This window comes from Pleurodeles waltl, chromosome 4_2 (genome assembly GCF_031143425.1).
Source record: "Pleurodeles waltl isolate 20211129_DDA chromosome 4_2, aPleWal1.hap1.20221129, whole genome shotgun sequence".
Classification (NCBI taxonomy): Eukaryota; Metazoa; Chordata; class Amphibia; order Caudata; family Salamandridae; genus Pleurodeles; species Pleurodeles waltl.
In genome coordinates this window covers 343326196-343339488 of record NC_090443.1, presented here as the reverse complement: position 1 = coordinate 343339488, position 13293 = coordinate 343326196, and the positions used below count along the sequence as shown (strand labels likewise).

General features: G+C 45.1%; 1 protein-coding gene across 1 annotated transcript in view; it reads left to right on the top strand.

Annotated features, from left to right (window-relative positions):
- The window catches only part of LOC138294140 (E3 ubiquitin-protein ligase TRIM39-like), a 286871-nt gene extending 275828 nt beyond the window's left edge, over positions 1-11043 (top strand). The window contains exon 7 of the mRNA XM_069233337.1: positions 9495-11043. Within this exon, the coding sequence (XP_069089438.1) occupies positions 9495-10027 (533 nt within the window). The 3' untranslated portion in view covers positions 10028-11043. The remainder of the gene's footprint in view (positions 1-9494) is intronic.
- The last annotated feature ends 2250 nt before the right edge of the window (positions 11044-13293 follow it).

The window sequence follows — 13293 nt, the reverse complement described above, 5'->3', positions numbered from 1 at the left end:
TTAGGCCTGATAGCCCAGAGTGAGAATGTAGAGTGCCCCCTATGTAGGAAAGAACTTGCTGATTTTTAGGTCGAGTGTAAGCGTACAACCTCTCATATACTTCTCGTGGGCTTAAAGCCATTTCATTTGTTTGTTTTAGTGTCTTTTAAAAATCCTTGCTTGCTGGTGGCCAGTACTACGTCTTTGTCCCTCCTTTCTCTCGGGGAGCAGGGACCAAGGACTGTATGATTGCGCTTTGGTTTATCTGTTCTTTGGTGGACTATTTTTTTTCCTCTTACTGTTTGCCTGTGTTCAGCTTAGGCACCTGTTACTGCTTGCATTTTAATATAGTATTCCTGCCTCCCACTTCCTCCTATGTCGCTGCATGCCCCGCACACTCACCCATGTGCCTGGTGCTCCCGTTCCTCACCACTCCCGTCGTCTTGCTTGTTTTATTTTACAGTCCACAGTGTGACCAGCAGAGGCAGCATTGGGTTCTTGTTATAGCCAGTGTTTTTAAACTACTTTTGTCCTCATCATTGTGTGGGTGTAGGCCTGGTGGGGCTTTCTTTCGTACTGACTTTGCGACTGACTATGTCCAGAGTGCAGCAGTACACATTTTGTTTCACTTTGTTGTTGCTTTCCACTTTTTTGCAGTTCACAGCTAGGGACTAGAAATTATTGCAGCACTTTACATGAGCCCACTTAAACTGTTCATTTACATTAGGAACGGGTAAATGGCAGTGGTGACTGGTGACTGAAAGCAGTGGTGGGGCACAAATACAAGACGGAATTGCACCTTGTGAGTGAGCCTCACTAACCACTTATTTCCATTCACCTACTCACCCACTGCCTTTGGTCGCTTACCCATTCACTCATCCACATTGTCATTCACTGCCATTCACAAAACTCTTATACACAGACACCCACATTTTCTCAGCCACTCAGTCAAGCCCTGCAAACACTTATTCAAACACAGTGCCTCACCCATCCAGTATCCAGCAGTTTCAGTGACAAAAGCTACACGTTTATTTGATTACATGTTTAATATGACATATCATGTCATTAGTCTGCAGAAGAAATAAAACGAGCATAACTAGCCATGATAAATTACTGGAACCATTACTGCCTTTGAGAGACGAAATCACCTACGGAGGCAGTGAAGGTACGTAACATGCTAGAGTGGGGTGTGGTCAGTAAGACCTTCTGATCACACCCCACCATTTGAGTATATAGGAAAGGGTGGATAATAATATCGGAGTGGCATGAAGTTTTCAGAACCCTGGCTGAACAAAAAACACTCCAGGCTGTTTACTATCAGGGCTTCTGGTGGAGGAGGAGATAAGCCAGGGACGTCACTGCGTTCTGCTTTGCGTGGGCAAGCCCTGTCAGCCCTACTGTGCAGCTTTCAGCCACATACTGACGCAGGCGCAGTGGGGCTTTTGAAAGTGCACAACTTTCACTCGGAAAATGTGCAGAAAATGCTTTACTTTCATCATGTAATATATGCTTCACTAGAGAGGCCAGAAAGGGCTAGGGGCGCAGCCTCTTAGCCCTTGAACACAGCCGCCCCTGGTAAATGGAGTGATTCGCCAATAACAGGATGTTCAGTCGATGCGGAGACTCGAATTCTGTTTCTCAGATGCACAGCCAGCAGCCCTTGCCGATAAACCGCGCTCTTCCCTGCGCTGTGTTGCTGCTTTTCGCAGATGTAGGCATTTTTAGTTCATGACGGCATGTTTTTGTTTATAAATACACATGGTATTTGCGCTCACATCTGGTTATTCAACCCAGCTACAAATTGGTTCAGGGTTGGGGGTTATTGTGCAAGAAGTAGTAAATCATGCATTGTTGGGAGATGCTGCATCAATGTAGGCACAACTAGGCATCGTTCATGCTTAGAAGCTGCCACAAATCTGCAAGTGAATCGATTTAGAATGTTAATATAGAAAGTACATTTTCCCCAAACAAAGTATATTTAGTTATTACTCTAAAAAAAAAAAAGAGGCACCAAAGCATTTTTGACAACGCTGATCCTCTGTATGACTCCATAATCCCTTATCAGAAGTGCACAATTCAATGTGGCCGCCATGTGGTAACTTTCTTGAAAATGGTTCAGGACACATTTGCACTTTTCTTTGCATTCATTTCGTTAGCCTTAACATCCATCTTGAAATTAGACGTCTCTTAGCAGCCAATGTAGTGCTGTTAGTCAAAAGGACCTGGTCCATGTTTAGGACTAGACGGTTTGAATCAACTTTGTAATGTGTGAGCTAATGACCATAACAAAGCACAAAAAGTTCACAACATAAGAGAATAATTATCGGTCATTATTTCTTGTTAAGTAATAAAATATGATACTCTACTAGTAAACGGTATCGTTTTTGAGAATGTTTTGAAAAAATATATATTTATCTTCCATTACATTCAACATGGACGCATAGTTTGTCAACCGGCCCTACAGTGCATACTTCAAGCAGACTGACATCCTGACTGCTGCATGTTTCTCTATGTATTTGGCATGTTTCGGCTCAAGCAGCAAGCGTTGTTGAGTTTAGTTTTCTTCGTCTTGCATAGACGGCGATTGAGTCTCGTGGGGTGATCCTCCAGTGTAGAAGTACAAAAAGGGGGACAGAAATGTTACCGGGGAGACTTGGATTGAGGGCGCACTGTGCCTCGCTTGCTTGAAAGTACAGACCGCTTCCGAAAAAGTGCTTCTCGGCATTAGGCAGCGCAGCGTCTAGGCACGGGCATACGGCTGCCACTGTTGACAACCATGGTGCTGTTACCTGGAGATTGAACACCTGTCTTCTACGTACAATCACAAGGCTGACAGCTCTGCATCATCATCTTCCTTCCACCAGTGCTTACCATGTCCTTGGGGCCTGGAGATTGTGCATAAAATGGAGATGTTCAGACACTGAACTTGCAGCCAGTTAGCACTATCTGCCCCTTGCCAGCCAAGGCACTGGATCTGGGAGGCTGAAGACCCCTTCTCTACTCACGGGTGGACGTTCACCCAGCCATGTCTGTGTCCCAGGGGGGGGGGTCACCAGTTAAGCAGTCTATTCAGAGCTGTGGCTATTAACGCACATGATCCTGCGTTTACTTAACGAAGAACGGGCTTCAAGCAGTGCTTAATTTGAAAATAAAAAGGTGCCGGTGCCCAAAGCCCTCCTCTTAAACACGCAGCTGCTGCAATTAAATGTGGGAACACGAATACTGAGGCGGTGTAATCCTGAAGCCATCTCGGGCCTCTTCAGTTTATATAAAGCCACTCTGGGCCCCTTCAGCTCACTCTTGCAGCTTTCTACTTTCTCCCTTTGTGACTTTTTCGTTTTTCCCTTCCTCTGTCTGTGAGAAAGTAGCCTCTTTCTAGCCTTGTTACCCCCACTTTTGGCCTGTTTGTGAGTGTATGTCAGGGTGTTTTCACTCTCTCAATGGGATCCTGCTAGCCAGGGCCCAGTGCTCATAGTGAAAACCCTATGTTTTCAGTATGTTTGTTATGCGTCACTGGGACCCTGCTAGTCAGGACCCCAGTGCTCATAAGGTTGTGGCCTATATGTATGTGTTCCCTGTGTGGTGCCTAACTGTCTCACTGAGGCTCTGCTAACCAGAACCTCAGTGGTTATGCTCTCATTTCTTTGAAATTGTCACTAACAGGCTAGTGACCAATTTTACCAATTTACATTGGCTTACTGGAACACCCTTATAATTCCCTAGTATATGGTACTGAGGTACCCAGGGTATTGGGGTTCCAGGAGATCCCTATGGGCTGCAGCATTTCTTTTGCCACCCATAGGGAGCTCTGACAATTCTTACACAGGCCTGCCACTGCAGCCTGAGTGAAATAACGTCCACGTTATTTCACAGCCATTTTACACTGCACTTAAGTAACTTATAAGTCACCTATATGTCTAACCTTTACCTGGTAAAGGTTAGGTGCAAAGTTACTTAGTGTGAGGGCACCCTGGCATTAGCCAAGGTGCCCCCACATTGTTCAGGGCCAATTCCCCGGACTTTGTGAGTGCGGGGACACCATTACACGCGTGCACTACATATAGGTCACTACCTATATGTAGCTTCACAATGGTAACTCCGAATATGGCCATGTAACATGTCTATGATCATGGAATTGCCCCCTCTATGCCATCCTGGCATAGTTGGCACAATCCCATGATCCCAGTGGTCTGTAGCACAGACCCTGGTACTGCCAAACTGCCTTTCCTGGGGTTTCACTGCAGCTGCTGCTGCTGCCAACCCCTCAGACAGGTTTCTGCCCTCCTGGGGTCAAGCCAGGCTTGTCCCAGGATGGCAGAACAAAGGACTTCCTCCGAGAGAGGGTGTTACACCCTCTCCCTTTGGAAAATGGTGTGAAGGCAGGGGAGGAGTAGCCTCTCCCAGCCTCTGGAAATGCTTTCTTGGGCACAGATGTGCCCAATTCTGCATAAGCCAGTCTACACCGGTTCAGGGGACCCCTTAGCCCTGCTCTGGCGTGAAACTGGACAAAGGAAAGGGGAGTGACCACTCCCCTGACCTGCACCTCCCCTGGGAGGTGTCCAGAGCTCCTCCAGTGTGCTCCAGACCTCTGCCATCTTGGAAACAGAGGTGCTGCTGGCACACTGGACTGCTCTGAGTGGCCAGTGCCACCAGGTGACGTCAGACTCCTTCTGATAGGCTCCTTCAGGTGTTGCTAGCCTATCCTCTCTCCTAAGTAGCCAAACCCTCTTTTCTGGCTATTTAGGGTCTCTGTCTCTGGGGAAACTTTGGATAACGAATGCAAGAGCTCATCAGAGTTCCTCTGCATCTCTCTTCACCTTCTGCCAAGGAATCGACTGCTGACCGCGCTGGAAGCCTGCAAACCTGCAACAAAGTAGCTAAGACTACTGCAACTCTAACGCTGATCCTGCCGCCTTCTCGACTGTTTTCCTTGTGGTGCATGCTGTGGGGGTAGTCTGCCTCCTCTCTGCACTAGAAGCTCAGACGAAATCTCCCGTGGGTCGACGGAATCTTCTCCCTGCAACCGCAGGCACCAAAAAGCTGCATTACCGGTCCCTTGGGTCTCCTCTCAGCACGACGAGCGAGGTCCCTCGAATCCAGCAACTCTGTCCAAGTGACTTCCACAGTCCAGTGACTCTTCAGTCCAAGTTTGGTGGAGGTAAGTCCTTGCCTCACCTCGCTAGACTGCATTGCTGGGAACCGCGACTTTTGCAGCTACTCCGGCCCCCATGCACTTCCGGCAGAAATCCTTTGTGCACAGCCAAGCCTGGGTCCACGGCACTCTAACCTGCATTGCACGACTTTCTAAGTTGGTCTCCGGCGACGTGGGACTCCTTTGTGTAACTTCGGGTGAGCACCGTTTCACGCATCCTCGTAGTGCCTGTTTCTGGCACTTCTCCGGGTGCTACCTGCTGCTGAGAGGGCTCTTTGTCTTGCTCGACGTCCCCTCTCTCTCCTGACGCAATTTGCGACATCCTGGTCCTTCCTGGGCCATAGCAGCATCCAAAAACGCTTACCGCACGATTTGCAGCTAGCAAGGCTTGTTGGCGGTCTTTCGGCGGGAAAACACTTCTGCACGACTCTCCACGGCGAGAGGGATCCGTCCTCCAAAGGGGAAGTCTCTAGCCCTTTTCGTTCCTGCAGAAACCTCAGCTTCTTCTGTCCAGTAGAAGCTTCTTTGCACCCACAGCTGGCATTTCCTGGGCTTATGCCCATCTCCGACTTGCTTGTGACTTTTGGACTTGGTCCCCTTGTTCCACAGGTACCCTAGATTGGAAATCCATCGTTGTTGCATTGTTGGTTTGTGTCTTTCCTGCATTATTCCCCTATCACGACTTCTTTGTCCTTTGGGGAACTTTAGTGCACTTTGCACTCACTTTTCAGGGTCTTGGGGAGGGTTATTTTTCTAACTCTCACTATTTTCTAATAGTCCCAGCGACCCTCTACAAGGTCACATAGGTTTGGGGTCCATTCGTGGTTCGCATTCCACTTTTGGAGTATATGGTTTGTGTTGCCCCTATCCCTATGTGTCCCCATTGCATCCTATTGTAACTATACATTGTTTGCACTGTTTTCTAAGACTATACTGCATATTTTTGGTATTCTGTACATATATCTTGTGTATATTTCCTATCCTCTCACTGAGGGTACACTCTAAGATACTTTGGCATATTGTCATAAAAATAAAGTACCTTTATTTTTAGTATAACAGTGTATTGTTTTCTTATGATATTGTGCAAGTGACACTAGTGGTACTGTAGGAGCTTCACTCGTCTCCTAGTTCAGCCTAAGCTGCTCTGCTAAGCTACCATTATCTATCGGCCTATGCTGCTAGACACCCTATACACTAATAAGGGATAACTGGGCCTGGTGCAAGGTGCAAGTACCCCTTGGTACTCACTACAAGCCAGTCCAGCCTCCTACACTGTCTTTCCCATATGTGTCTCTTGCTCACAGCAAATGCTTGAGGCAGAAAAATAAGTCGAGGCCCTCAAAAATAAGTGCCGGTGCTCAGCACTGGAAACAAGCACAAATTAAGCACTGGCTTCAAGGGAACTTACAGCATGTCACAGACCGATGAAATACGCTGGAACTGTCAAAACGAGCATATTGACGTATTTTTCGGTCTCTCCTGCAGTGCCATTCAGCCTCCAGGCCCATCCAAGGGTTACTTTCAGAACGTAAACAGGTGAATCCATTCATGTGTCTAGGACGAATGCCAAATAGTTAGCATCTTATTTCTGAATCGTTGTTTTCTTGGTCTGATATTTACAATGGAGGGCCTGGCCTAGCAGTTCGGGCTGGACTGCTCTCAAACTAAAGATGGATTAAACCCAGATCTGTGACTGGGGGTGAGTGTTTGAAAAGTTTCAACACTCCGTCCGTCCATTTTATTTTGTTTTGTGATGTTGCTGATATTTACAATAACGATACAAAATATTGAAGTTGGTGGTATAAGTTACCTGGTGGAATAATCATTGAGTACCAAATGCAGGACCTTCGAAACATAAAAAGGAACAAATATTGGAATGTCCAACATTTTTTACCTAAAATACTGGGCTTATTTCCAAGCATCCAGAGATAGAATTAGGTTATAAATTGTAATCGTAAATGATTGTCCCAAACCTAAAAAAAAATAGAAAGCAGTTACAATATTGCAATGCAAATGATTAAATAAGAAATCGGTTGGTCACCTGAGACTAGGGGGTAATGTATCTAAGGATATCAGTTTTTCTGAAACAAATATGGTTTTAACAAACTAAAAATGTTTGATGTCCTAAAGTAATACTTTAAGATCTCGGGTGCCCAAAAAGTGCTGTGTAATAACATGCAATAAGTCCTGCAAGTGAGTTTAAAACATTTTGTTTGTCCACATCTGTGTCATCCCTTACAACGTGCAACAGTCAGTCGTTTATTTCCCTCAGATGTGTATGTATTCTCTCAGTGGTTCCCTTGCTCAAGGGGTTCCCTGAAAGGGGCAAATGAGTTGTAAAATAGGATATTAGGCTCCATCTCATGATTCTCCAAATTTTTAGTTCTCCTTGTTGCAAGATACCGCCTTCAGTTTTCCTTTTTCTTCGGTCTCAATTTTCAGGTATTTTAAAGGAAAGAAGCCACATTTGTAGTTGTCTGGCATTATTCATACAACAGGAACATCATTTTTGTTCACTCTTTATTTTCCCTCACTTTTTAGTGGTTCAAATAGCCTGCATTTCATTATGGTGTGGTATTGAGAGACCTAAAATTCTCCAATAGCTCATTTGCCCTATTACATAAATTTGTATCATTTTATACGCATGGGCTTACATGATGATTGCCTATGTTTTATTAATCTCTCCTTATTGCAGTTATGACCACGATTAAGGCCAGTGTCGCATCCTTATTGCACTATGAGTGAACACTTTTGATATGTTTGGGTGACCCTTCTAGTTTATTTCTCTCGTTACTCCTCTGTGGCGGTCTTGTGTCCTTTTTGGGGTGGGGGGGTGAATTATGTTAGCCAGCTAGCAACTCTGATGGTGTGGTGGTGAAATTCGTATACTATTGTAATTAGCATGGCCGATTTAAATTAGGTTGCTAAATGGCAACATTTTCATTTTTTGCTGCAGATAGAGGAAGAAGGTAAATGGAAGTGCTTTAGTTATATGCAGGGCCACTGGAATTATGTGGCAGGAAAAGACCAAATTATAAGACAGGGTGACCAATGGATGTGGCAAGAAAAGTTCAATAAGGCATTTACAACCCCAATAGCTCTAACTCTCTCAAAATTGATACCTATTGCATTGCAAATGCTTGTTATCATGTGAGCTGGTCCTAAGGAGCATTGCCCATTTTTGAAATGCAGTGTTGCATAAGTTGGAACAGACTGGCAGGACAGCTCAGTTTGATCAAAGATGTGAGTTAGGGTTGACCAGAATAGTTGACCCAGCTTTGACTAGGTCTGTGTGTTCAGAAATATGTAATTGTATTGTCACAGTGAGCTGAGATAGAACTGAAAGGCTTAAGATTGGATAATTGCAGGAGTCTGTAAAAGGGAGCACATGGAATAGTGATAGAAATGTTTAACCAGCTTTTAGGTGACGTTCATCACAGATGAGACTTGATGGGCGTGAGGTGGGTTGGTGCCAACCCCGAAGTTGAATGGGTAGCAATACCATGCCACAAGTATTCCCCTCCTTCCTTGCCAACTCAGTAAACAGTCTTATTTTATTTAGGTTTTTGGGTATTTTATCCATTTATCCAATTAGTGAATGCTTCCCCACATCTGCAAAAGGCCTGTTAGACTTACAGTGATGAAGGTAAACCCAGTGAGAAGTGGTGCCGCTTTCTTCAAGAGGGTTTGTACACAAATAAATCTGCCTCTGCTGATTCACTGCAGTGTAACTTCAGGCAGTAGATGGAATAGGGCCATCTAGGTTCACAAAGCAATAGTTGATTGCACCACATTTTGTGGTAGTCAGACTGTGTTGGATCTTTAAGACAAAAAGCCGGAGCCTGCTAGCCCAAACACTAGTGTACAGTAAGAGGGGCCACTTTAGAGCCCTTAGAAACCCAAGTGCTGGTACGTTCCACATCTTTAGCATACTGGAAGCAGCAACACGTAACAATTACATCTGGAGCTAAGTTGGAGCTGAAACATTTGTTGACAGTCTCTGGTCATGGTTTTTCATGTGCAATATTTCCATGTGTAGTATTTATGGTCTTTTCTCTGCAGTAATTGATCACTCCGGATCTCTGTATATATCATCCCTATGGCCCTAGCTCTGTTACATCTGTGGTTTCCTCTTCCTGCACTGCTAGTGACTGGTTGCCGCACATTACATCATTATGGCCTTTTGCACTGTGTTCACTCTGTCGTCTTCTCTCTCTGCATTGACAATGGCTCTGGATTTCTAATTCTCTGTACTCTTGGACTCTTAACTCTCTCTGTGGTCTCCTCTTTGTGACTGGATCTTGGTGCATTACACCAGTAGGTTGTTGGGTTCTGTGTTAACTCTGGTCTCTTCTCTTTGCAGTGTCCCTGGATATAGATACAATGCACCCTGACCTTGCACTGATTGATCAACGGAGAGGTGTGATGGCAGCATATAAAAAACAGCTCCTGTCGGACAATCCAAAGAGGTTCACTTCCAGTCGCTGCGTGATGGGAAGTGCGGGGATCATTTCAGGGAAGCATTACTGGGAGGTGCGGATTGATCTGAATACCAGGGAGTGGGTTTTGGGAGTAGCAGCTGAATCCGTGAACCGGAAGGGGGTGTTCACGTGGTCGCCTAAGGAGGGGGTTTGGGCTGTGAAGGGGGGTGATAATGAGTGCTGGGCTCTTGGAGATAAACCAGTGCGACTGCCATTAAGGAACTACCCCTGGAAAATAGGAATATATCTGGACTATGAGGGTGGTCAGCTGTCTTTCTACAATCTTTGGAGCTTCAATCATCTCTACACGTTCACCGGGGCAGCCTTCACTCAGAGGATTTTTCCATTCTTTTCACTTGATGGAGGAATGCTGACTCTTGTGGGCAGGTGTTCTCCGTACTGGTATTTAAGATAAGACAAGAGAGTAGGACAGTGGACTGTTTGGTACACCAGGATGAGTACCATTTTTTTCTTTAAAAAACGCCAGACTGCTGTTCTCTTCAGCCTAGCACTTAAGACTTTCTTGCACCCATGAAGGTTTTGAACTTCACTATGTATGTGTGACAATGTTTACTGTCTTGCCGTTCTTTTCTTTTCCCTGACATTCATTCGGGTCTGCACGGAGGAATGACTAGTCAAGGAGAGGTGTTTTCAGAGAGACAACATAGGCTGCATGCCAGAAAGCAGAGTTGAGAACATAGCTCAGCTTGCAGCAAAAGGTGGAGTGTGGTGTGTATCAAATTCTCCTCCGAAGTTGTCGGCCTGCTCCTCACCTCTCAAAATTCCCTTTTTCAGAGATGGCCGTGACCAATACAGGCGATTACCTGTCTGAGGAGACTAAACCCTGCTCTCCTTAATAAACACTAAACAGAAAACCTCTGCTTCGCTAGTGAGGTCACTCCCCTTCTCCAGTTGACATATGTTGGCGCCTCGTCCCTTGTAGGGACTGATATTTCAATTCCTTCCTTTTAATAGCAGATTTTGCCAGCCTTATTTCCTCTCCCTGGCCGTTAGGACACTTATCCTCTGTCCCGCCACCACTTTTAATGGTGATATGTGACCAGTAGGGTAGAGATGGGCTTGCCGGTTGTAAGTGTTCATTCAGGGTGGTAGGCCATGGGCTGGCTTGGAGGTGGTAGAGGTGAATAGTGGCCAGATGGTGGTATCCAGTGAGCCTGGATGCAAGACATATGGTCATATATGAGGTGGATCATTTAATAGTTTCTGCAGTGGACTGTGCGGTGGAAGTGTCAATTTTATTCTCTTATTTATTTAAATGGCACAGCCGTTAAGTACATTTTGTGCAGATACATCATTTTATTTTCTGATTGATGAGGAGTTTTTTGGGCATGGGATTGGGGAATGAAAAGAGCAAGAGTGGACAACGGTTGTTTTAATTGGTTAGGATGTATTTATTAAAGAGTATTAATAAAAAGCTGTTATTAAAGATGTTGGTGAGAATTTATTTCCTTGTTATGCACTACCAATGAAGAAACTTCTACACTGACAGCCTAGTTTCCTGTGCTGAAAACTATGTACATATCGGGTTGCAGCGGCATTCGTACATGCTGCAGCAATGCCCAGCTCTCCAAGTGAACACCAATCCTGGTTGGCATTATATGGAGAAAGAAAAACCTTTAACAACGTACACCTAGGAAAAGTCAAAATTGAATATTTTTTTTTCTGGTTACTTTTTTTTATTTTAATTGATAATTAAATGTTAAGTTTAGGGTTGTGGTGGTGTTTATAAAAAGGGGAGGCAAAACATAAACTTCTAGTTAATCTGAGGTTCGGGCAGTGGTTTGGATAGCTAGGTATTTTCTTCCATCTGTTTTTTTTTTTTTTCTTTTTTTTTCACAATGGTTCCTTCAAATTGTTCAGTGCTATGGAAAATTCATGTTCGCCATAATGAGCTCTTCACCACCTATGCTTCAATCAATTTATTCATTTTGGTATTTTCCATTATCACATAGCTCTCACCCACACCACCAGGCTTGCCTGTTTCTGAGACACTTCTATAAATGTCATTAGATTCGAATCCCCTCACCTAAATGCCGTCTGGTGGACTTCAGTTCTCATTTATAGCACCTCTCTCTAGGTGTTGGGATCAAGTCACAGCTCCGTCAAACACATTTGTCCTGACTAATCCACATCAACCCGTTGGTATGGTTCAGAGTGAACATATGAATAACTTGTCACAGAGCAGGTCCGAGACCTTTTGCTTTTCTCTACTGCTGGAACGCAAGCAAGTGGCGAACGCTGGAATTCCAAGACGCTTCTAAAGCCTTTGATTCTATCGACCGGTGATGTGGGTTTGCGGTCTTGATGTGCTCGGGGATTTTAAAGAACATTGTCAGTTCGGTGCAATTTCTGTATACATCTACCATCTCCCGGATAAGAATGGGAGGTCTAATGTCAGTCATTCCCTATAGGCCAGGACACCAGAAAGAGATGCCCCTTGTCCCCAGTACTCTGCACCCTCACCACAGAACCACTGAGGTGTGCAATTCACTGATGTGTGCAATTCACTGCAGAGGGCTCACGTTCCCTCCAGGCAATTTGATAGTCTCTCAATGCAGGGGCGTACCTTGGTCAGTAAGATAGGGGTTACGGGTGCGCTTCAGATTTCCTGACAATGACTCTGACACATGTTAAAATAGATTACATGACAAGCAGGGCGTATGAGAGGGAATTAGGAGGCAGTGGAAAGGGAGATGAATTGGTAGGAGTAGTAAGTGAGACAAACAGGATGATGTAGGGCTTTCATAACGTGCGCGCGCGTGGATAAATGCCATGTGAAACCGACAGACACGTTATCCTACCCGGTTGAAAGCGACTGTACGCAACTATTCAGGAAATGCATTTATTTTAAGAAGGGGGTGGGGGGTGTTTAACACCAAATACCCCCCTTGAAGCTTCGCCCCTATCTCTAGATGTGTAGACGATGTGACAGTGTACCTTTGTGTTCCGGCCCAGAACCGGAGTCTGGTTATATGCAAGTTTACACTATTTAGTGTGGTCTTCTCAGGTATTGCAATTAATTTTAATACATTTACTGTTTTCCCACTCACACAGGCGAAGTAACCCTGACAGAATTTTTGCTGTCCTGGACCACGGAACCCAGTAAATATATTGGGATCTGGATTAACTGCAACAAAGAGGCAGTGATCTGAGAATTGATGAGACTGCCATGACCGTAATACAAGAGCAAATTTGTCATTAGATATTACTGCCTCTATTGCTAATGGGGTGAATGGCACTAACCAAAATAGCTATTCTACCCAAGCTGCTCTATATATCCTTTAACATTTACCATACCTCTAACCCAGCACCTTTTCCAGACATTTAAATGGTACCATGATCACACTGTCCTGGGCAGGAAGGGAGCCTTTGGTACAGTGGGAAACTTTGGCACTGCCAAATAGCCGTGGAGGCCTAGCAGCCCCCTATTTTGAGCTTTAGTATTTGTTCACACAGGCACATTTTTCATACTTCTGGCATAGACCCCCCCCCCCCCAATATAAATGGCACTCCTGGTGATGGCACACAACGCATACCCAAGCCCAATGGAAGTGCTCCTGGGACAAACCTCACTCTGTAGCTGAATGGAGATGCACAATAGCCAGCACACATCTGGGCTGGACTAAGGTCCATAATCGTTTCGGCTGCCCAATACCTTAT